The 24,979-nt window shown below is 38.3% G+C and overlaps 1 protein-coding gene and 1 long non-coding RNA gene across 2 annotated transcripts in view; one reads left to right on the plus strand and one right to left on the minus strand.

Moving 5' to 3' along the window:
• LOC147820539 (uncharacterized) overlaps positions 1–6,332 on the minus strand; it is an 87,774-nt gene extending 81,442 nt beyond the window's left edge. Inside the window, exons 1-2 of the long non-coding RNA XR_015448428.1 lie at positions 6,045–6,332; positions 5,748–5,923 (exon numbers count right to left, since the gene is read on the minus strand). This is a non-coding gene — a long non-coding RNA (uncharacterized LOC147820539). The remainder of the gene's footprint in view (positions 1–5,747; positions 5,924–6,044) is intronic.
• On the plus strand, positions 1,863–12,096 carry Spry3 (sprouty RTK signaling antagonist 3). The gene is made up of 2 exons (XM_004875321.3): positions 1,863–2,339; positions 8,115–12,096. Exon 2 carries the CDS (start codon positions 8,221–8,223, stop codon positions 9,085–9,087), a length of 867 nt encoding a protein of 288 aa, XP_004875378.1. The 5' UTR covers positions 1,863–2,339; positions 8,115–8,220; the 3' UTR covers positions 9,088–12,096.
• The last annotated feature ends 12,883 nt before the right edge of the window (positions 12,097–24,979 follow it).

The following is a 24,979-nucleotide window of genomic DNA, read 5'->3' on the forward strand; positions in this document are numbered from 1 at the left end:
AGATGAACCTAAGGTTTTCAAGATCTCAAAAAATTCAAGTATAAGGAAGACACTTGAGCCACAAAAGAAAAGAATTTACATAGAAAAAATACTGAAAATTTTGATTGGCAAAGTAGATACAAATTTGCTTAGAAATTATGGGGATCTGGGAAAGTGGGAGAGGGGTGGGTGAGGGAACAGGAAGTAAATATGATCAAGATTCATGGGCTGGGGGTTCAGCTCAGTGATTCAGCCTCCTGGCCTGGCAAGCACAAGGACCCGAGTTTGATCCCCAGTACCACATAAAAAAATTTAAAGATTCAGATATATATATATATATGTACCAATTCCCCAAGATGAATGCAATTATTATGTATTGCAAACATATACTAATTAAAAAGAAATTATATATGTATGTATTATACATATACATTCGTGGCAATGGGATTTGGGGGTACCTTCAACACAGTGCACACAATCATATATTTTTTAAATCTCATACTTTCTTTTGTCTTCTTAATGCCCCCAAGAGGGTATAAATAATAGAATGTCAGAGCTGGAAGGGACCTAAGCACTTACCTAATCAGATCCCCTCTTACTGATGTAGAAAGCAAGGTTCTAGAGGGGGAGTAAATTGCAAAAGTCACCCAAAGAGAGGAAGACTAAGAATCTTAGTTTCTGGACTCAAATTTGTTTTAGTCTTAATTGTCACCATTACCATCACAATTTTATAGATGGGGTAACCAAAGCATCTTAAGAATGTTGACAGCCAAGCTCCTGCCCTGTATCCATTGAAACAGGACTTGAAATCAGATCTCATTTATTTTAAATGTGAGTCTTGCTTTTATTCAAGCTGGTTCGATCTGGATGCCCAGAAGGAATACCCCCTTCCTATTGAATTAAATAGTGGGCTGAAGGTAATTTACAGAAAGCTTTGTTCTTCCCTATGAAAGTAAATTAAGGCTGCTTTATTTTCAGAACCCTGGCAGTCCCAGGGAGGCTCTATGAAGGCAGAAATCCACACACTTAGCACAAAGGAAGGCAGGCACTCAAAAAATATTTGTTGTAGAGTGTATGACATACTTAAAGAAGATAGGGAACGTAGGTTGGATAATGTTTTCCTAGTGCATGATGGATGGACAATCATTAATGCAGAAAAAGTGGAAATGAATGAAAAAAAAGCTGTGAGGAACCCTTAAACAAATGAAAAGCCCCTCTATCTGACTGAAGCTGCAATCACTCAGCAAGGGCTGAGTGGCTTGGTAAGAATGTGATTGGCAGAGATATTTAAATAAGGCCTCCTTAAAATTGTTACTCTCTGTCCTACCCCCACTCCCCTTTAAATTTTGTTTCAGTCATTACCCAGGGACCGGATACAGAGATTCCTATGGGGAGTTCTAATGGGTCGATTCCATTTCAACTGGATGACGCCACTTAGCCAAGCTTTAAGAGCTACAGCTCCGGGAAAACAAACGACACAGAGAGGGGGAGAGAAAGAATTAACAAGGAGGAATAAATTCCTTCCCATCGTCCCCAATAACCCATTCACAAGACCTCCAGAAATCGTTTACATTCACAAAACAGCCAGCTAGCTAAACTGAACGCAGTGCTACCTCATCCGCCTCCCCTTGCAGATTATATACCGACATACCCTGAGCTATATAAATAATCACACACTAGCGGTATTGCTCCGTTGAGATATCCTGCGTCTACAACTGCAGTTTCTGCTGCTTCTGTTCTTCTGACAGATTGGAAGAGACAGAGGCAGAGGTGGAGGCGGGGGCAAAAGAGAATTCGGAGGAGGAGGTAAGGAGGAGGGAAGGGGAGGAGGGAAGGGGGAGGGGGAGAGGAGGGGAAGGAAAATATTGGAGGAGGAGGGGGAAAGAAACAGGAGGAGGAGGAGAAGGGGGAGGAGAAAGAGGCGGAGGAGGAGGGGGAGGAGAAAGAGGAGAAGGAGGAGGAGAACGGAGAGGAGGAGGAGAAAGAGGAGGAGGTGAACAACTTACCCTGCTGAGCTTTCTTTGGGGAATGCGTGCATCAAGATTTAGAGCTCCATGTAAAATCTATACAAAGTATCTGCTACTACAGGTCTGATCCTCCCATCACCACCTCCTTTTTTTTTTTTTTTTTTTTTTTGCTGTTGTTGTTATGTTTTCGGTTTTTTTCTTTTTTTCTGCTTCTGTTTTTTTCTGCTGTGTCGGAAGGACCAAGACAGAACTATCTGTTTCTGGCTTCGCTGCCAGTTTTCATTCAGACTTTCCGAAAAGAGCTGGAGAAACCTAAGGATTCAGAAGAGGTTCTTTGAGCCAGATGAAGCGTTAGTTCTGCTATTCTCAGCATGGATAAACCCTTTCCTCAAGGTAAGCCACAGAGATTAGCTCTTACAGACCCCAGAATTCCTTCTATGCAATGCACAGATTGCCATTCATTCCAGCCATCCTGTGCAGTTGTGTGTGTGTGTGCGTGCGTGTGTGTGTGTGCGCGCGCAAGCGCGTGGGTAAAATAAAATGAAAACCCTTTAAATAAGATTTAAATGAATCAGCTTTTGTAGAAAATTATCCATATTGGAAATTTATAAATCAAGATAGTACTTTAAAATGATCCGTTCAAAGCCAAATGTCAATTTAACGTGTTTAATGTTCAGCCTATTGACCTTTAAATGCATTGGTGCTTCCCTAAGGCCCCTCATAACGCAGCTTAACCACCCAAGCTGAGGATGGAGGAAGAGCCCGTGCTGAGGCCAGTCTGCTGCCCAGCGGGCACCCTGTCAGTGTGGGGCTAGTCTGCTATTGGCTCCCAATTCTGGGCTGTGCATCGTTCAGATTTCATCATATCACCTTGCCCTGGGTGGAAATGGCGCAAGCTGACACGGCATAACCCACCCACCCCACCCCCCTTAAATTGAGTCAGAGCAATGATTTAGAATCTCAGGATCCATGCCTTGGGTATGTGTGCACATGTATACGTATGCGTAGCAGATGGGAATTTTGTCAAACGTGAGAACGCTGTGAGCATGTCTGGTTAGCCAGTAGGCACTGATAGGATCTAGGGTAATGGTTTATAGGATACTCCTGCACACATATTTAATTATAATTATCACTCACCTCTGCATGCTCCAAACCAAATTGGATGAATAGAAAACAGACATTGAACTCTTGAACAGAAAATCTATTTTAAAATGTAAACTACAGTATTGTTGCTTTTCTGTGCATGTTAAAGCCTCACAGAATGTAATGTGATATGATGTGTTATCACGTGAATTTCAGTATACCAGGTGTTAAATCATGCGCCCGAGAAGTCAGCTGCATACATAAATACAAATAAGGCATAGGCTAGGAGTTTATCCACAGTGAGGTAGTAGTCTTGTTCTCTTTGCCTTAAACATATACTGAGACTTGATTTTACCATTCTATACATTTTGTCTCTTTGTGTTCTGTTTATAGGTTTCTCTAGATGTGAAATATAGTTTAGATAGTGATCTGAGAGACCTGGACTTGGAGGTGTTTACTCGAATTTGAAGAGTTGAGTGGTGAGGAAGGACCTAAAGGAAAAGAGACTAATTATTCATGAAAGAATTTGAGACTAAGATATGCAGCCAACAAATCCAGCATAAAATTTAGAGCATCTGGACAAGAAAGGGCCAAAAAACCCCTCCTTCTTCCATACCCTTCATTTTGTTGATGAAGAAACTGAGGCCTGGAACAGGTCATTTTCCTGGAGCCACACAGCAAAATAAAACTAGCATTAGGACTACAACTTATGTTCCTTGTGTCTTATAAAAGGATTTAAGGTTAAAAAATTCTAGCTTCTGAAATGAACAACCAGCTTCTTACCATTTTCCTCAGGATTAGAAATATGTAAATAAATTTGATATTACAATTTTCCCTGTGTCACTAATCACTACAATCTATCTTTAATAATGTAAAGTCTTAAAACTGTGAGACTCCCTGTTTTGAAATAAGCTGTTAGAGTCTTAATGAAACTATTAAACTAATGAATAGGACTAAGGTAGCAAAGTGACAAGTTAAGAGTTAAATGTGGTGAGAACCTGGCAGCTCCAGCAAGATGTATGTGGTATGAGGGAGGCCCAGTCAGTGGCAGAGAGGTTAGTAATGTAAACTATATACAACTTGGTATTTGTAAAGGGGGGGTGTGCTTTGATAGAGATGCAAATGCTTTTGCACAGAGAGGGATTTTTAGAGAGCAGACTTTGGAACAGTAGAACTAAGAAAACATATAAAGCCATAGCAGAAATGCCCCCTATGTTTGCTTTCAGTTTTTCTGAGAACGAGTGTATATAACAGCAGAGTACAGAAAAAAAGTAACACACCCTGGAGCCTTTACACAGTAAGGTCCAAAAAGCACTGAACCTATGAAAGTGGGAGAAAACAGGAGCCAAGCCCCCGTCTTCTCTTCCACCCTCTGCTTTGAAATCAGCATTGAGTCATATTGTATCAGATAGGATTTATCATAGAAATCAGAACTGTCGTAAGGTGTTAGCATAGATGAGTTATAGAGAGGAAAGTTTTCAAATTTACCATCAATGTGGCAGATTTTAGGTTCTAGGGAGAAAATATATTTTCTTTCATTAACAAATATTAGCATTTTTGGAATGGATTTAGCTCTCTGGTCCCTAAATTGGCATAAGAAAAGAAATTTCTATTTAGGCTGAACATAGCAAATTCAGAAATACAGAAAACCTGTTGAGAAAGCTATGAGCACCTGGCCAGAGAGACTGAGATGGGAGTGGGCTTACAATGCGTCATTCATTACTGCAGAAGCACTATGTGACAAAGATCACTAGATCCCATCGATATGCAGCAAAGATCTGTAATCAGCTTGACTCCTATTTATTAATATATGACACATACATCTTCTTATTCTCATTTAATAGAGCCTGGCATTGACCAAAGCAGTTAGTTTCTTAACTGTTGCTGGTTACAATAATTGGCTCTTTAGTGGGTGGATTTCTGAATCATAAACATGCATGCAGTGTTAGTTTTTCATCTAGTCTATGTGCTTCAGCAGTCTGTTGCCTATTTGTTTCTCAACATTTTTCCTCTTATCTTACACTTCAGTATGTATCTATTTCACTTCACCCCTATTAGCCAGATCAGATTCAGCAGGTCCAGTATGGCAAATAATTCATTGTCATCCAATCCTTTTATTTAAACCTACTCAACACCCTGATTTTACTCAGGTCTTACTGCCCACTGTATTGTAGATCTTCCACACTGGATCCCAGAATCCATTCTAATAAAAGATTGTAAAGAGCAGGAAGAAACCTTCTGATTTCATCCTGTCAATCCCCTTACCTGAATAAAAGACAGTAAGTACCTCATCATCCCAAACCGATGCCCCAAGCTTGCTTTAATAATCCAACCAAGCCTCTCAATTCCTGAGTCTTGCCGAAATCTAATCAATATTCTAATACTCCTTAACCTCAACATCATGTACCCTTCTGTTCCCCAGACAGAATCCCCTTTGAACATGGTTCTCATTACTGGTTCTGAGTCATTTGTATTATGACCTAGATTCTTCCAATCTTAGCTTTCAGCCTTCTGGGTATATCCCTGAGGTACCTAGAGACATTCTTGGAATCCTGTCTTTGAAACATCACATGATTATCTCCTTTAACTTTGAGACCTTGTGTAACTAACTTCTTTTGAATCATTGCTTTTTGAAATTTCTAATATGTGTTGAATCTAGTATCCTTTGGTAAATGAAAGAATCTAAACTGCAGTTACCATATGTATTATTGTACTTACGTATAAAGTTTTTAGCTGATAAAGGGACATAAATCCATTTCTTAGAAGTTTGTCAAAAGACTCTTCACAGTCCACACCTCCCACATCCACATATACCTTCCAAGCCAGCTGAACAATGTGTCCTTATTTATTTGGATGTCCAAATGAAAACTGTCTGTTCCTTTCCAGCGCTGGATCTATAATGATACAGAAAAGGTAGGGGTGGGTTAGCAGGGGACATTGAGTGCAAATAAATGAAGGAGACATATTTTTGATTTTGAATTCCCCTAAAACCCAAGTACACATTGCCCAACTTACCCTCAAGGACTTGAAGATGTAAAAGGTATGGATGAAAAGAATTCTTTTATCAAATTGCATAGTTATAGAAATACAGACCATGATAGGGCAAGCACCTTGGGGATCACCTGGTCCACTCCTATAATTATATAAAAATAAAAATAAGGCCCCACAAAAGCAAGCAATTTGACAAGATTTGACAAAGGTAACATAGATAGTTGACTCTTGGAGTCTCCATAGTGTTTATCTGCATTGTTTTGTGCTGAATTTATTTCACACCAAAACAACGAGCTAAGTGAAATTTTTGTCACACTGATTCTTTGATGAGATGTGCCAAATATGTTATTGTTAACCAAATTAAATCTTGTCAAAAATTAACTGGTGTATACTTAGCTAATCAGGTTTCCATGGGGATATAGCTTCAAAAGTTACCTAAATCTGGTCATTATTAACCAGAGCCCTTTATGAACTATATCATTATTTTTCTTATTATTGAGTTGGACCCTTTGCAGTGTCATGTTTGCTTGCTTAGGGAAACCTAATTAGGCACTATTTTCTCTCTCATTCATTTATATTACACATTCAATCTATCCATTCCATATTAGTATGAGTAATTGAACTATTTCAAGAAAGTCTAAAATCTGATAGATTTTAAATATATGCTTTATTCATGCTATTGTTTCCTAAGTCCTGATACTTTCATGTTGTCTCTTGGATTTGTGTCTAGGTGCGCACTTTTTTTTTTTTTTGTACCGGGATCGAACCCAGGTTCTTGTGCTTGTGGGGCAGGCAGCAGAACCACTGAGCTAAATCCCAGGCCCTAGGTGTGCACTTTTTGCTGTTCAATCTTCTAGGTGGTATGATACAAAAGTCTATAATTTGTTTCTGTTTTTGTGATACTGGGGATGGTAAGCGTGTACTCTACCACTAAGCTGCATCCCCAGCCGCAATCTACTATTTGTACAACACTTTCCTTTTGGTCAGTATTATGATTTCTAGGTTTGATCAGATTCCTTGAGAGAATGACTACCCAGCTCTTTGGAGTATAATGGACATGTGAACATATGCTTTCTAGATATTCAACTAAGCTGAAATATAGCATAAGAATATTGCTATTCTTTATGAAATTCAGGTTTTTTTGTGTAAGGTAAAGTTAAAGAAAACACCTCAAGCAGAATCTTCTAGGTAAATATAATCATTATGGAGTTGACGAGGGGGGTAATAAGTACAACTACAGGAGATAATTGGAATAATTCAGGACTTGCTTTCTACAGGTCTCTATAGTTCCAACACCAGTGTTGCTCCTGTGTCTAAAAAGAATTTTGACTTTGGAGCCACTGTGTCATTTAAAAAGAATTGTCTCCCCAATAAATTAAAGCAGTTGTAAGGTGAAGGGAACTGCAAAATGATAGAGTATTGGCTTCCTTTACTCTTGAGAAGGTGTTTTTCCTATTACTCTACTGATAGCCTAATTCCTGCCTCTGTGTCTCTGCCATAACTTTGTCATCATTGTATATTGCTTGCACGCCTACATGCATTGAATCAAGCAATATCTTTTCTCATTTGTGCATTCTACTTGTCATAAATTTCACTGAAATGAGAATTTTTTTATTGTATACACACATACACATACATATATGAGCAATTTCTCATGGGAGAATTTTGAGGTGTTCTCTTTTACTTTGGGAGTGTTTTAGGAAGTGCTTTTTGCATGTAACATTTGCTTCCATTTTTATTAGAATTCTGATGCTCAAGGTTTATATTTTTCTCTTACCAAAACCCAGAATGAGCTAGCCCTTTCTGTGAACCTACTCATATGATGGAATATAGAAAGAATCACTGATTTAATTTTTGCTCCCAAACTGCTTTATAACCTGGATGGGATGACCAGACTTGTCTATAAAGAGGTAGATAGAGTCAATTATAAAATAAGCATGAATACAGCATGAATTCTACATGCTAGATACAGCATGGATGCTACTATAAAGTAATTAAAGGCAGTGGTAGTAACAGGACCTAACCTTTGTTGGTTCCCTGAAAAGCACTTATGTTATGTGTTCTCATTTATTGTTTCTATTCCTTCTCTCCTAGGATTTTCTGATGTGCCCTGAGGTCCATGTAACTACAAGGGCTCCTCTCTATCACCATAAGTGCCACTCTGACCCAAAACCACTCAGCGCTCAAAAATCAAGGCAAAATGGATGCCACAGTGATAGATGATTTCCAACAAATTCTGCCTATTGAACAGCTGCGCTCTACTCATGCTAGCAATGATTATGTGGAACGGCCTCCAGCCCCCTGTAAACCGGCCCTCTCTAGTCCTTCCCTTATTGTGCAAACCCACAAATCTGATTGGTCCCTGGCTACCATGCCTACTGCTCTCCCCCGCAGTCTCAGCCAGTGCCATCAATTGCAGCCCTTGCCTCAGCATCTGAGCCAATCTAGCATTGCCAGCTCCATGTCCCATAGCACCACTGCCTCTGATCAAAGGCTCTTGGCCAGCATTACGCCATCACCTTCAGGCCAGTCCATCATCCGAACCCAGCCTGGAGCAGGGGCCCACTCAAAGGCTGATGGTGCTCTGAAGGGAGAAGCTGAGCAATCTGCAGGGCACTCCAGTGAGCACCTCTTCATCTGCGAGGAGTGTGGGCGCTGCAAGTGTGTCCCCTGCACAGCAGCTCGCCCTCTCCCCTCCTGCTGGCTCTGCAACCAGCGTTGCCTTTGCTCTGCTGAGAGCCTCCTCGATTATGGCACTTGCCTCTGCTGTGTCAAGGGCCTCTTCTACCACTGCTCCACCGATGATGAAGACAACTGCGCTGATGAGCCTTGCTCCTGTGGGCCTAGCTCTTGCTTCGTCCGCTGGGCAGCCATGAGCCTGATCTCCCTCTTCTTACCCTGCCTGTGCTGCTACCTGCCTACCCGTGGATGCCTCTATCTGTGCCAGAAGGGCTATGATAGCCTCCGGCGACCAGGCTGCCGCTGTAAGAGGCACACCAACACTGTGTGCAGAAAAATCTCTACTGGTAGTGCACCCTTCCCCAAGGCCCAGGAAAAGTCTGTATGACCTTCCCACAAGATGGATCCAGAGCTTTCTCCTTCTGCTCCCCACCAGTAAAGAAAGCATTGGCCTCATCTTTGGAGAGGGGGAGGAGTGATAAATGAGCCAAAGTTAGGGCCTCACCTCTTTTGTTCCTGCAGCGTCAGGGGAATGGCAAAGTACATCTGGGTGCAGGATGCCTTGTTCTTTTTCACAGTATCTATTCCATTCCTCTTCCACCTTTTTACCCCACCAGCTCAGCCCTTATGGCTGTCCTGGCAAATTCAGGTGATACTGTGTATGGGCATGAGGTTTGGACACTGAGGACTGACAGAGCCAGCAATGTGGAGGTTTAGTGCAATGCCTCTCAGTGCGGGCTCTGATTGTCACTCTGCTTTCCACGGCGCCTTTGGAAGCTTTCTTCTAAGACAGCTTTCACAGGTACATGTGGAACAGTGTTCAGCCTTCCAGGGAATATGAATATGACCTCCTCTCCCTGTTTACTCCTCTTCTTTTCGCTATTCCTTTTGTCTTTTTCTCTCTCTTTCTCTTCTTTTGTTATCCTGTTCTATTTTCCTTCCCTCTTCATTCTCAGCTTCTCTATTTTTACTTTTACTCTTTTCTCTCTTCTTTCCTTTCTACTCTTCCTTGTCTTTTAGATTAATCCTCTCTTTGCCTGTGTTTTTATCTTTTGATCTATATTTGTGTCTCTCTACTTGTCCTTTCTCTCTAACATGTCCAAAAGTGCTGTTTTTTCCATAGGTGTTTCCTTAGATGCCAAACTTTGCTATGCTATACTATTTTCTAATTTTTATTAAGGGAAATGGATTACCGTAACTGACTGATCACTAGCAATAGTCTGTATCCCGATATGTGTGTGTGCATTCACGACCACACTTCCCTGTATGTGAGCATATGAGGTTGAGTTACCTTACATTTCCAGATTTAATTAGTTGGAATTTTTCTCTTTCCCAATAATCAACATATAGTACTGACAGATTCCACTAGCATGCTGAGTAGGATAGTAAATCAGGATGCTCATAACTTTGTATGTCTGACCCAAGTGCCAAAGGCAGACGTGCTTTATAGCTAAATGAACAAAGCGAAGGATATTCCAGAGGTATGTTCTCTCTTAGAAGCTAACTGCCCTGAGACTGCATGGCTCAGGGTTTAATAATGGACATAAAAAGTCATAAAACTTTAGAGCTGGAAGGAATCTTAACTGTTAATCTAGTTCATTGTCCTTATTTTACAGATGGGAAAACTGAGGCCTGGACATAGGAAGAGACTTGCCCAAAGCCACTCTGAATTAATGGTAGAATTGAGACTAGAAGACAGGCCTTCTGACTTAGTTCAATATTTTCTCCCCTGCACCACATTGAGTAATGGGGCTTTTTCCTAGGACTCTTATTAACAATGACAGAAAGCCATTCCCTTCCAATTAGTTTTCAGGAACCATGCCAAGTTACTGTGGCGGTCTTTCTGCAGTGCATGGTGGGTAGCTAATTAACTATCAGGTATTGAGGCTGCCCCCAGTGGATATCACCTTTGGCTCAGTCACCTTGTAGAAGCTCAAGTGTGGAAAAGACGCCCTAACCAAGCTGTATCTTCGCCATTGCATCTACTCTTTGCTGCACACACTGTGCTTGCTCCTGGCTTTGTCTGCAATGGCAGCTGCCTGAGAACCTAGATTTCAGCAACAGTGAAAAACTGAGATGAAAGATGTATAACATAGAGAAGTGACTTCTCTCTTTAAAAATACAGAGAGCCTGTGCTGCAAAGCCCTTTCAATGGGAAAAGGCTGCAGTGGTAATGGTAGACTCCTAAAGACTGCTACTAAAAGACATGAGAATTATATAGTTTTCCTGTGTAAATCCTAAATTCACCAAGGAGATTGAGGGCACTTGCTTGAAATCAACGTGCTCCAACTTAGTTTAAGGCTTCCAGACTCTAACTTTATATGTTGTCTCTTTTAAAGTGTGCATGGATGTGTGTTGTAGGGTTGAGAGGTGAGAAAAAGTGTATAGTCATACACAAGGGGAAGAAGGAGGGAGATCCATGTCCCTTTGCTGGATATATGCTACATAAATATGTGCCACTAAATCTTTATTGGTTCTGAAGCTTTCTGAAGTGTATTGACATTTGGCTTGCACACAACCCCACATCTTCACTTACACTTCCTCTTCTAGAATTGCTTTGCTCTATTTTTGTATATATAAATATGATGATGTTATGATGATTATTGTTAATATTAACGATATTGCTGCAAATGGTGCCATATATAAGATTAGGCTTCTTAGAACATTTATAAACCCAAACCAATACCTGTAACCTCTTCTGTTGCTTTTAGATTCTTCAGTTTTAAGTACCTTGTTTTTGTCTTACAAGTCTGCCTGATTATACCTTAAACCTATCTACCCCTAAAAATTGTGCTTAGTCCTCTGGGTCAAGCTGAATGGTGATGAGTAGCAACATACACTTCTCTCTGCTTCTGGCTGAAATTTGCTTAGAACTCAGCTATCTAAAGATTCTCTGACACTAATGTATTGTTCTGGAGTTAAAGTTATTATATGGATGTTGCTTATTAGTTTCAGGACCCAAAATAAGTCCTTCTTTCTTGATAACTCCTTGATATTCCAATCTTGCAGTCCTTACTCAGGCAAACTGTGCACTGTCAGAGGGAGCCTGGGCTCTTTCATACACCTGGAGGAGCTCTTCTCGGTGTATTTCTAAATGGTCTGACACTTGGTAGAAGAAACTGAAGGGTTGCTTGAGTGCAATTGTGATTTGCAATCTGCTGCTGAGTCAGGGCTTTCACTTGTGTCCAAGTTGGCCTGATATGGACTGCATCTGGTTTACGTATAGATGGGTCCTGTTGGGGTATGCGCATGGACGTGTGAATGAGTGTGCTTATGTATCCCCTCTGTGATTTCATATATATATGTAAATATATATTCACACATCTATATATTTTAATGTATTGCACATGTATATTTAAAATATATACAAAAGAACTCTAAATCCTGCTGAGTGGCTCTGTTTTCATTATTTTTCTACTTTGTGTCATGTACTATAGAAACAGAAATATTTAGAGGGTATTTCCTGCTTGGCATTTTCTTGCAGTTAAGTCATCTGTTACCCCCTAACTCTACTGCTTTCTACATATCAGTCCTTAATACATTTCATATGACATTAGCCAAGAGTTTCCCTTGGGTTCCAGCCCATCTTCTCTCATCACAATACAATAGCTAGAAGAAATATAGTGAACATTTGCATAGTGCTTTCTATGTGTTAAGCACTACTTTTAGCATATTGCCTATATTAATCTCATTCAGTCCTCACAATGTCGTTACTATTTCCTTCCCTGTCTTACAGATGAGAAAATTGAAGCACAGAGAGGTTAAGCAGCTTTCCAAAGGTAGCAATTATAAATTGTAGAGTGAAGGTTTGAACCTTAGTTGTCTGACTCCAAAGTCCATATTCTAGGTTCACATATAGAAATTTTAGCACATTATAAATCATTTTGGAGTAAAAAGCTTCAAATGGTAAATAGTCTTTTCCCTAACTCTACTGTACCTGTGGCCTGGGAGTTGAAATAGATGTGTTCCTTTATTAGGAATTAAGCAATAATTGTAGACATATATTAGATGTCTTACTTCCCAAGATGGTGCCATTACAATCTGAGTGTTAGTGCAATTCTGACTTTATTCCAGAGTTCTTCATTTCCATACCTAGATGTCTTAGCCTGAATCCAAAGTTAATGTACAATCCAGGGAAAGAAGGAGAATGAATGTGGAGGTGTATCACTGAGTCTGAGTTGGTTACAATCTGCTTCATGGCAAGCTAATTTCTCAGTCTCTTGCGACAGACCATATGAAACCACTATATCTCTATACAACCCACCTAGGGAAGAAAGGAGGAACAATTCATTGGCTAGCTCCCATCTCATTAGTCAAATTCCTTCCTCCTGTGATATTAACCTCTCTGCATTTCGGGGTAGCACATGTGTGGGCATCCAGACATGTACCCTTGGCAGCAATGGAGAGGTACCATTGCTCCAGTACAGATAGCAGGCCAAGTATGTGAATGTAAGGATTAGTATAAACTTAAATTGCTACACTACACTGATGCTTACATCACTAATCATATTCTTTTAAACTGTGTTAGAGACAATCTACCAGATTTATAGTGCAGAAGGCTTTATTGTGTTGCTCAGAATTATACTCTGGCTTGCTTTGAAGGACTTCTTTTTTTAACATGGAAATAAAATCTCTAGTTCAATTAAAGCAGTTATAAAGTTTCAAAATATCCTCCTTAGTGTAAAAAGATACTTTATCTTTCTGAACTCATGAGTGTACATATGTTCATGAACTATATGAGTGTACCTACATTCACTTAGGCTTAATCAGCATAATAGCAGGAAAGTTCATCAATAAATTCAGGAATAAATAGTTTTAAAGGGTTTTTTTTTTCCTTTTGAGATAGGGTCTTGCTATGTAGCCCAGGCTAGCCTTAAACTCAAGGCAATCTTCCTGCCTCGGCCTCCAGAGTGCTGGAATTGCACTTGCGCACCAGCATGCCCGGCTTAGAAAGGTATTTTGCACCATGAAAATAAAGAAATCTATTTGTTGACTGGTGTGTTGTCAGCTTTTTGTCACTGTGACAAAATACCTGAGATAGTAAATTTTAAAAAGGGAAAGGTTTAGTTTAGTTCATGGTCTCAGAGGTTCCAGTTCATAATTGATTCTCTTGTTGCTTTTAAGCCTGTAGCAAACCAGTAAATCATAGTGGGACAACATAGCAGAGGAGGTTATTCACTTCATGGTGGTCAGGAAGCAAAGAGAGACAAAGGACCAGGGTCCTAATATCTCCTTCAAGGACACCCCTCCAATGACCTAACTTCCTACCACTAGGTTCCACTTCTTAAAGCTTACAGAATTGGAGTGCAGCTCAGTGGTAGAGTACATGCCTAGCATATGTGAGGCCCTGAGTTCCCTCCCCACCACAATAAATAAATAAATAAATAAAATGGAAAAAGGTTCTACCACCTCCCAATATAATCACAGGATGCCAATCAATCCTTTAACCTATAAGTCTTTGGGGAACACATCAAAACCATCTGACTTTTAAAAAGCAAACTGACTTCTAAAAATATTTCAGCTACTAATTATGACATCGCAGACACATTCTAAGAGTTGTGCTATCTTTTGTTCTTATAATAGATCACTGTGTTTTATGGACCATTCTTACATGAAGTCAAAGCATTTGGTTGATAAAAGTATTCCATTGATATGCTTTCATATTTATAGGCAAGATCATAAATCACTGATTTAATTCTTGCTTTTTCATGTAGGAAAATATAAGTGTAAGGGAAATTTAAACATTTTCCTACATAAATAGTGAAATCAGGTTATTGCTCAAAATGGTCTGTAAAAACTCTTCTCTAATGACTTCCACTTTAGTAAATCCAGTGGTTACTTTGCAGTCCTCAAAGTAACATGGCCCCTCAGCAACATTTGACAATGCTCCTCAATCTGTCCTCCTAAAAACCCTTTCATCCATTTCACTTACTTCTGTCTCTTTTGTTGGATCACCTCATCTCCTTCACCTCTTCATATTCCAGTATCTCATAGATTGGTCCTTGGGCATCTGCTCTTTTAAGTACCATTTATGTGATAATAACTCTCAGAATTATTTCTCCAGCATAGACTATTTCTTCAAAGCCCCCTCCCCACTTATGTACCGAACTGCTAATTTCACATCTCTACTCCTATATGCAGTGGAGATTTTAAACATATCATGTTCAAACTAACTCCTGATCTTTCCTACATCAAACTGATCTTTATAGCCTTTCTTATCTCCTTTCATGCCAACTCCAAACTTCTAGTGGCTCAGATCTAAAGCTTTGTAGTAAGCCACTAGGCCTTTTATTAGCAAATCTGTCCAAAATTTACAACCTCCAAATCCTCAATTAGTCATCTAGGCTGATGATTTAGGCTAGATCACATGTGGTCATTAGTATGTCTTTTGAACCTCTGGCCAAAAAAAGACTTAATAAGAAAAAGATCTTTGGTCTTGTTATCCTAATTTAGGCCCATATCCCTATCTCTACCCTAAAAAGTATCATCACAACACTATTAGTTGCTTTCAAAGGTCAGGATGTTTTGCTGCTCTCAATGGCAAGGATGGACAAGTCAAGGAAGGGCATCTTGGAAATGACACTGCTTATTGTTAGGGGTCTTGTTGTTATTGCATACCAAGTTACATACGTTTGCTCCCAGATAAATTTATTGACAAATCTTTTGGAAAATAAGGGGACCCACACTTTATCATTTTCCAACTAAGCAGGAAATTATTTTTACTGTACCAGATAAGGGGTCAGATAAGGGTCTGATGGTAAAAGATACAGATAACAAGGATCTGGAAGTCCTCAAGTCCTTGAAGAATTGACTAACCCTTTTGTTGCAGATTACTAAGGAAGAAAAACATACATAGCCACACAAGAAAATACTTTGGCTTTATTAATACAGAGCTCTAACATCGAGTCACTTGAATGTGCTCCTACTGTGAAGCTGGATTGAAGCATACATGAACAGAGACATTTTGAACCTATGTCTAAGGTCTAAACTAAAGAGATTGACTCCTTTGGCCCCTTTTCTCTAAGCCTATCCTTTAATCCTTACTTCAAAACCTTACCATTCTGATGAAAAAAACACTGAGAAAGGAATCCAAGAAAAGAAACCTTTATAATACCAGAGATTAGTTGACTAATTAGCTTTAGTGTGAGAATTTTTTTTTCCTAATGCTCTTTTTCCAATGGAAGTGAAGGCATGTCCCGATGAGATGACCCCAGGCCTGTTTTCATACATAAACCACATTGCAAGAAAGAAAAAAGTGGCAGGAAGTAATACCAAATGTGGACCCAAAAAAAGACAAACAAAGATTAAGAAAATTGACCATGTGAAAGACAAAGAAAGGTTTATAATCAGGTTGTTTTTCTCATCTAAAACATGTTTTACCAATTTCTTGGCTCAGTTCAGTTGTATCCTTTAATTCCTTTTTGTACTTGACTTATACCAACACTGTTTTTCAATCTCTTACAGCACTTTATCTAGAATTAGTCTCTGAGAGAGAGAGAGAGAGAGAGAGAGAGGAAGAGAGAGACTTCTGCTATAGATGCCAGAAAGAAGGGAAGTAACTTTCTGACTTGGCCGATCTGAGGAAGTAGATTACTTGGGGACGCAGAACTTCCACAATAACCTGTAACTACATGGAACGCATTTCCCAAATTTCAGAGCCCCAGAATAAGTTAGTCATAATCATTCCTGTAGCATCCATAGTAGATAGTAGGAATTTCCAGAGAAGGTCATTTTTATTCCCCTAGGAATTATACAACTGGCTACTTCATTATTTGGTAAAAATGGAATTCTGTACCATTTATAAAATGATTCTCTTGTGTCTTTGTTATTTTGAAAGTATAATCCACATTCCTAATTCACCATTCATTTTGCTAATGACCTTCAAGTATCTGAAAGTTATTTTTAAATACAAAAATATATTTTAAAAAGCACTTCTTTATTGTCTTATTGGAGCCATGCTAATAAATTAAAAGCAATCCAATTTTTAAACTAGTTAATTCTATATGTCACATTACAAGTGAGTTTTAAAAATCTTTATAGAAAATATATCCTCATTTCATCATGAAATGTCTGCTTTAAGGATGAAGAAGAGAGGCACCAATTAGTGGAAATCAAGGTGCCTAAAAATATTATGGTAGACGCTTATAATCCAGAGCTCTCTCAGGCAGCAACATCCTTTCAAGTAATTAAGGTGCAACAACCTATGATTAGGAAAAAAATTGAATTATTTAAAGGCTGTGTTTCAGGGCTGTATTATTTCCTAGAAACAAATTATTCCAAAAGTCCCTTGCTAGGAAAAGTGCTTGTACTTTGCCTGATAATTAGCATAAGAGCCCAAGGGATGAGGTGCATGAAGTAGTAAGTGGACAGAATGAGAAATTACTTAGTCTGGTGTTCTAAAAGAAAGGTCAGATTTAATTGTGATATTAGCCATAGTTGTTAATAGTAGGAGAAATTGAAATCTACTTCAAGAACCTTTCTAAAAACAGAATAGAGAATGAAGCTGGGAAGAATAATAAAGGGTAATTGCTGAATAAGAGGTTAGTATGACTAATGTCTAGAAGCAACAGTGAATTTAGAAGAAGATAAAAAGGATAACAAACAAGACAGTGTGAGATGGAAGAATAAGCCTTGATTAGTTTTATCCAAAGGATTATAGCTGGCTCCACCATGCCCCAGGACACCTTTTGCAAGCTATTTAACCATTCTATGTCTGGTTTTGAACTCAGAAACCAGGACTCTAAAGATTTTTGTGCCTTTAACTATTAAAATCTACTTTTTAGTATAAAAGTGGCTATTTGAATGCAGTTATAATATATCCAAATTTGCTCAGGAATGTCTCTATTAATATACATACCCCAGAATATTTATTAATACTGTGCACTTACATTCAGAGAATTTATCTTGTAATAATTCATAAATAGTATATGATATGTTAAGCTAACTGACCTTAATACAATGATTGCATAAAACAGAGATCTGGATGATTTCAATGTTGGTATCTCCTGTTATACTCAACCTCTACCTACAATTGACCCCAGTTTTTTGTTGTTGTTGTTGTTATCCATCATCCATCTCAATGCTCAACTTCTTTCCCAGGTTACATTCCCTGGTCAATCACTATGCCACTCCTGACCCTCTCCTAGCACAATTGCCTGACAAAATTTGAACCTTAGTTTAATATAATCACTTATTTTACATTTTAATCTAAACAGATGAGTGGAGTTGAAGAAAACCACAAAACCATAAATTTTATGGATGCTATCTTGATCAAACATTTCTACTTTCTTTCTTCAGGTTATTTTCAAGTAAATTATTCACAAAGACTATCTCACACTTCTCCTTTTTTACACTTTCAATACTTCTAGCACCTCCATCACTCCACTCCCAGCCTATGACCTTGCCCCATATCATGGAGAAAAAGAAAGCATTTTGTCTTGAACCAACTCTCCACCAAAATAGCTGGTCAGTTTCATCAAAGATTCTACCTTGCTAAATACAATGGTCAGTTCTTGGTCTACATTTTACTAAATTTAGCAGCATTTGTTTGAGCATTTGTCTTCTATCTTAACTTAGTTTCTCCAAAAAATGCCTGGTGGGATGTGATACAAGGACCTGTATGCAACTAGTTAAATTTGGAGAATTGATTCAGGAAACAGGAGACAAGGGCTGTGAAAAATGAACCAGGACAGATGTCAGTCCAATCCAAGGATATGTTATTTATTTGTCTGCTACTATAGGGAACTGTAAATTATTTCAGTTGAGAACTCAAAGGAGCCATTTGAAATGTGCCCCAGAATTTCCTACCAGACTTGGAAGGAGGAAAATGTTTATCCATCAGATCTCATCTCCAATGACTCAAGTGTAATCCAGAGGATGTTAACTCCCTGGTTCTTCTAAGTTGGTGCATGATCTGGAATCACTGAGTGGTGGTAACAGAGAAGCCCCATGTCAGGAAACAATAGTATAAGATGCATCTACATGAGGTACCATCAAGCTATGCCCGAATACAACTGCTCCAATAATAGCCTGAACACAATGTGGATCAAGAGCATGTGACCAGCAAAATGTGGAACAAGTGTTTAAAAAATGTTCAACACACTCCTCTTATTGAAACACATTCTATACTTGGTTTCCAGCATACCATACTCTTCCCGTTCTCTTATCTCTTTCATTGCTTCTTCTCCAAGTCCTTTGAATGGATCTTTCTCATTTACCTGGACACCAAATATTAGTGTACCTAAGGTTTCAGGTCTCAGTCTTTTTCTTTATCTATATTAATTCTTTGGTGACCTTATGTAGTTTCCTGGATTTAAACATCATTTTCACTCTCACAACTCCCAAATTCATATTTCTAGCCCCAATCTTTTTGTTGAATTCCAGACTGCTTACTTAACATCTCCACTTAAAAGTTTAATAGCAATCTAAAACTTAGCATACCCCACAATTTTCCCCTACCTCAGTAAGTAATGATTCCATTCTTCCCATGACTCAAGTCAACCATTTGGAGATGTTTTTGACTAATGCATTTTCAATTAGTCAACAAATCCTGCCAGCTCTATCCTGAAAGTATATCTAGAATTTAACCACTTCTCCCTATCATCACTGCTTCTACCTGGTCTGATCTACCATTATGTCCTGACTGAATAATGTCAGTGTTTCCTTGATCGCATTCTTAGCTCCTCCTCCAAAGTCCAATCCCAAAGGAGAAACCAAAGTGAATGCTCTAGAACTGAAGGCAAGATCTTGTCATTCTTTCACATAAAATCCTCCAGTGACTTTCAAATTAATTTAAACCAGATCTATCTCATTGTGGCTACAGGCTCTACATACTCTTTCTGCAATATCTATATGGCCAGCTCACTTAATTCAGGAGCCCACTCAAATGTCACTTCTTCCCTCACCACCTTAAATCAGAATTGATCACCATTCTGTTTTCTTGTTTTGCTTTATTTTTCCCCATAGGAATTCTTACTACATATCATATTATATGTTACTGTCTAAGGAATAAATGAATATTGTGGGAGTTTAAATTGGAGCAATCTCTCCTGAGTCAGCAAATACTGTTAGGGCCCAGACATTACTCTATGTATTGCTCTACTGTGTTCCCTCCCAAAACTTTCCTCTTGCCCCTGGAACTTCTATTTCTTTAATTTCTCCATTCCTGGAATTAAATATAATCCTGAGATTATGCTACTTCCTCTTTTTATTTTTTTGCTTAAATTCTTTTATTGGTACATTTTAGGTATATACAGTACATTTACATTTATCCTTGGGTGCTTGTACCTGTACATGATGTATCTTGGTTCTTATTTTTTCCCCATTACCTGTGCGCCCTTCACCCCCTCCACCCTTCCCTATTTACATAGATTTCATTTCCTTTTTTTTTCTTTTCTCATAATTTTTCCTTTCCCCTTCCCCTTCCACTTCTGCTACCCCTTTGGACCTTTTCTTCCTATTTCAAATTATCAATTATTCATTTTAATCATTTTACTGAAAGTGTAAATAAGGATATGCTACTTCCTCTTTAGCACTCTTTAGTGGAGACTGCTCATTCTATCATATATGGCTTCATTTCATTCTCAATGCATTCTATACACTAGAGAGATGAAGATTTGAGTATTATCATTATAGAAAGTGTTGGAGAAAGTGTCGGTTGAAATTGGAAGTGTATGACCTCTCACCACCCCCCTTTCTGGAAGAAAGTGTAAATTGGGGAAAAGCAGAACACCAACAAAATGTTCCCCTTAAAGTGATGCCTATCATGATCAGAGAAAATATAGAGTAAAAAGAATTTCAATCAGAAAACAAAGGTGGGTTCACTGGGTCTTTTCACTGTAAGAGTATATATTTTCGATAAATATGTTTGGAAACAATCACTGTTTAAACATAATACACTATATACCAATTATTGAGTTCCTACTATCCTCCAGACATAAAATAACATTAAATCCTCATAAAAATTTTATGATATTTTATCATTATTAAAACTGGATATGGAGATAGGATTTGAAATGGTAATTGTCTTGCATAGGCAAATATAGGCAATAAAATTAACAAGTTCTAGTAAGTTAGGATTTAAAACCAAGTTTGGCTCAATCAAATGCCATGTTCTTTGGACTCTACAACGCCACCTTCTTTGCTAATCATATTCATTTAGAATTTGAGCATGAACATTAAACATATATTTTTCATTTTACTAGGTCTATCAGCAATTTTCAACACAATTTGTTTTCCCTCTTTGAAATTATTTCCTTCCTTGGCTTCAATGTTCCTGAGTTCCTTCCTGTATATTTGGCTCCTTTCCAGTCTTCCTAGATTCTTTTCCTCTACATGGCCTTAAATATTGGAGTACCCAGGACTTTTCTTGACTTCCTGATTTTTCAATTCTTACACATTTTTGCAAGGAATTTCATCCACTCTTATGACTTCAACACTTCAACCATTTTGATGACTCCTGTATGTGTATCCCTAGCATAAACCATTTTTATAATGTCAGTACTCTATTCAACTATACACTCTACACTTGCATATAACACAGGTAACTCAAATTGGACATGTTCAAATTTGAACTAATTGACTTTGTTTCTCAAATATGCTCATCTTCTGACTGTCTCAAATTCAATAACTGGTAATGTTAGTCACTCAACTGTTCAAGCCATAATATTAATGAATCACTTCTACGTTCTCATTCTCCTTTACCTCCTATTTACAATGATCAAAAAGCCCTGTCAACTTTCTTAAAACTCTTTCCAGTTGATTCTTTTCTATTTTACTAACCAAAGAGCTATTAACAGAGCCTGATTTTACTACTATCGTAGCTTCTTAACTAATTTGCTCGTAAAAACTTTGCCCACATTGTAATGTTTCCTCCATATAGCAAAGAGTAATATTTTTAAATGCACATTTGATAATGTCATTGTTTGCTCTCAATTCATTTTGTAAATTGCCTAATTACTAAATCAAACTTTTTAACATTGCCAGGTACCTGCCTACCTCTTATCTCATATCTAATGTTCTCTATGTCACTTTATTCTTGGCACCTTTGGCTCTTTCTCATATTCTTAAACAAAATGAGTTTTATCTTATCTAGGGGTATTTGCCCATATTCTACCAGGTCAATATTGTTCATATAGCTCAGCCCTATTCATTCTTCGGGTCTCTTAACCATCAGGAAAACTTTTTATTCTAATCTGATGAAGATTGAATATGTCTTTCAGTATACATTTTTATAGCACCAAGTGCTATTTCTTGCCTAGTTAATAATTTAATTATACATTTATTTGTATCTGATATGGCTAAAATATAAATATAAAATATAACAAAATATAAAATATAATTCATGAGGACAGGGAATAGTAATTTGATTTTTAATTCTTGTGGCTTTACTACCTAGTATATTATACAAAAAATTGGAGGGAATCATATATCAAGGTACTAACTACAGTGTCTTTTACTAAGAATAAAAATAAGTTTCAGAGCAGCCAGAGGCCCACCCAGGTTCCTTTGGTAAGTTCAAACAGATCCCACCAAGAAGCCCCTGTGAACCAGAGCTGAGCAGGTGTGTGGAGGTCCCAGCTAGGGCCCCACCCAGACACCAGCAGCTTGGGCCCACAGGCCCCAACAAAAGGCCTGTCTGGAAAAGAGCTACACAGGCAGGCAAGCAACAGCCAGAGCCCCATCCAGATACCACTGGAACTGGTGCAGTGGTGAGCAGGAGAGAAAAGGCCTTTCGGTGGCTTGCTGAGAATTGAAGACCACTGGACAAGGAAAAAGTCACCTCAACAAAGGTGCAGCAAGCTGCATTTGTTAAAATGCAAAGACATGTAAACAAGTCTCAAAACCAGACTTCCAGATCACCTAAGGCAACCCCAAAGGGAATGAAATGGAACAATCTGATACTCAACCACTTGGACTCCCTGAGTTGGCAATGAAAGAGGATCTGGAAACAAATGAAATAAAAAATAATTTTTCAGATAACAATAGAGATTGTGTCCATAGTGCCAGTCATGATTAATAACTCTAGAGAGACACAGATAAAAAAGAGAGGAGCTCAGGAACATGATGGAATCCCAACATAGGAAACAAATGGAATCTATAGAACACATGCAAACAGATATCAAGGAGATTAAAAACTCCACTGAAAGTTTACACAGCAACATTTATAGCAATGTGAGGAGACAATATCAGATACAGAAGACAGAATTACAATTAGTGACCAGGAAAAATAATTTTTTAAAGAATAGTAAGAGACTATGAGAAATCAATCCAACATCTCCTAGACTATGCAAAGAAGAATAACATAAGACTGATTTGAGTCAGGGTATCTTCCCAAAGGAATTAAAAGAATCATACCACAGTGAAATATGCACACTCATGTTTATAGTGGAACAGTTTGTAATAGCTAAAACTTGGAAACAGCCCAATTGCCCATCAACTAGATTGGATAAAGAAGATGTGGGTTTTTTTTTTAATAAAATGGAGTATTACTCAGCCATAAAGAATGAGAAACTGGACACATTTGTAGCTACGTGAATGAACATTGAGGCTGTACTCTTAAGTGAAATAAATAGGACACACATGTGTAAATACCAAATAGTTTCTCTGGTGTGAAAAACTCAAAGTGTAAATAAGAATTAAAATGTATAACTGATATCATGAAATAGGAATAAAATGTCTAAAGGAGTAGGGGAAGTGGAAGGGGTAGGGGAGAAGAAAGGAGGGAAAAGAAAAAATATGAGAAAAGGAAAAACATGGAAACAAAATCTTTGTAAATAGGGAAGGATGGAGGGGGTGAAGGGAGGGCAGGGGAATGGGGAATGGGGAAAAAAGATAAGAACCAAGATACATCATGTAAAGGCACAAGATCCCAATGATGAATATAACTGTATTGTATACCTAAAATGTGCCAATAAACTAAATGGAAAAAAAAAGACAAGTCAATGAAGAAACAGGAGAGAGTGCAAACAACATAAAAAAACTGTACACAGAAATAATGACAGAAAATTTTCCAAGCAGGGGAAAACAACTTGACATAAACATAAATGAGGCATATAGGACTCCAAATAGCCATGATCAAAAAATTTACACCTAGGCATATAATAGTTAAGATTCCAGAGACCCAACAGAAGAACAAAATTCTACAAGCACTGAGAGAAAAGAAACAAATCACATACAAAGGAAAGCCCATCAGAATCACAGCAGACTTCTCAACACAAACCCTCAAGCCAAGAAGAGCCTGGAGTGAAGCATTTCAAGCCCTAAAGGAAAAAACCCTCCAAGCCAGATTGATGTACCCTGAAAACTATCTTTCAAAACTGATGGGGAAATAGCATGCTTCTATGACAAAGAGCACCTTAGGAACTTCGTGAATACCAAACCAGCACTCCAAAAAATTTTGAACAATATCCTAGGAAAAGACAATGAGGATCACTACCCTAGGAAGCCCACCAGAAAGAACCCATCAGGCATGACAAGAAATTAAATGCTAAGGGGGAGAATCTAACAAAAAGAAAAAGTCATGAGAAGGATAAGTCAATACATATCAGTTATAGCCATCAATGTTAATGGTCTCAATTCACCAATCAAAAGAAATAAACTAGCAGAATGGGTCATGAAGCAAGATCCAACAATATGCTGCATACAAGAAACACACTTAATTAAAAAAGAAGCTCATACACTGAAAGTTAAAGAAGGCACGGTGTGGTGGTACCCACCCATTATTCCAGCATTCAGGAGCCTGAGGCAGGAGGACTGCTGTGAGTTCAAGGCCAAGCCGGGGTACATAGTGAGTTGGAGGCCAGCCTGAATTATGTAGCAAGACCCTGTCTCAAAAAAAAAAAAAAGAAGAAAAGAAAATTAAAGGGTGGAAAACAATAATCCATTCAACAAGAACCCCCCCAAAAGCAGGAGCAGCTACCGTCCTTGGAGATCAAATGGATTTCAAACCAACACTGATTAAGAGAGACAAAAAGGGACACAACATCCTTGTAAATGGAACGATCCAAGATGAAAAGATGACAATCATAAATGTATATGCACCAAATACTAGTGCACCAAACTATATAAAACAAATACTAACACACATGAAAAATCAAACAAGCACTAATACAATAGTAATGGGGGACCTCAATACCCAACTGTCACAAATAGATAGATCAACCAGACAAAAAACAAGCAACAATATACTACAACTCAATCAAACTCTTGAACAAATGGGCTTAAAAGATATTTACAGAGCATTCCACCCCACAAAATTAGAGTATACATTCTTTTCAGCT

The sequence above is a fragment of the Heterocephalus glaber genome, unplaced genomic scaffold (genome assembly GCF_053883595.1).
Source record: "Heterocephalus glaber isolate CG9 unplaced genomic scaffold, H.glaber_assembly_v1.0 deba00001863, whole genome shotgun sequence".
NCBI lineage: Eukaryota > Metazoa > Chordata > Mammalia > Rodentia > Bathyergidae > Heterocephalus > Heterocephalus glaber.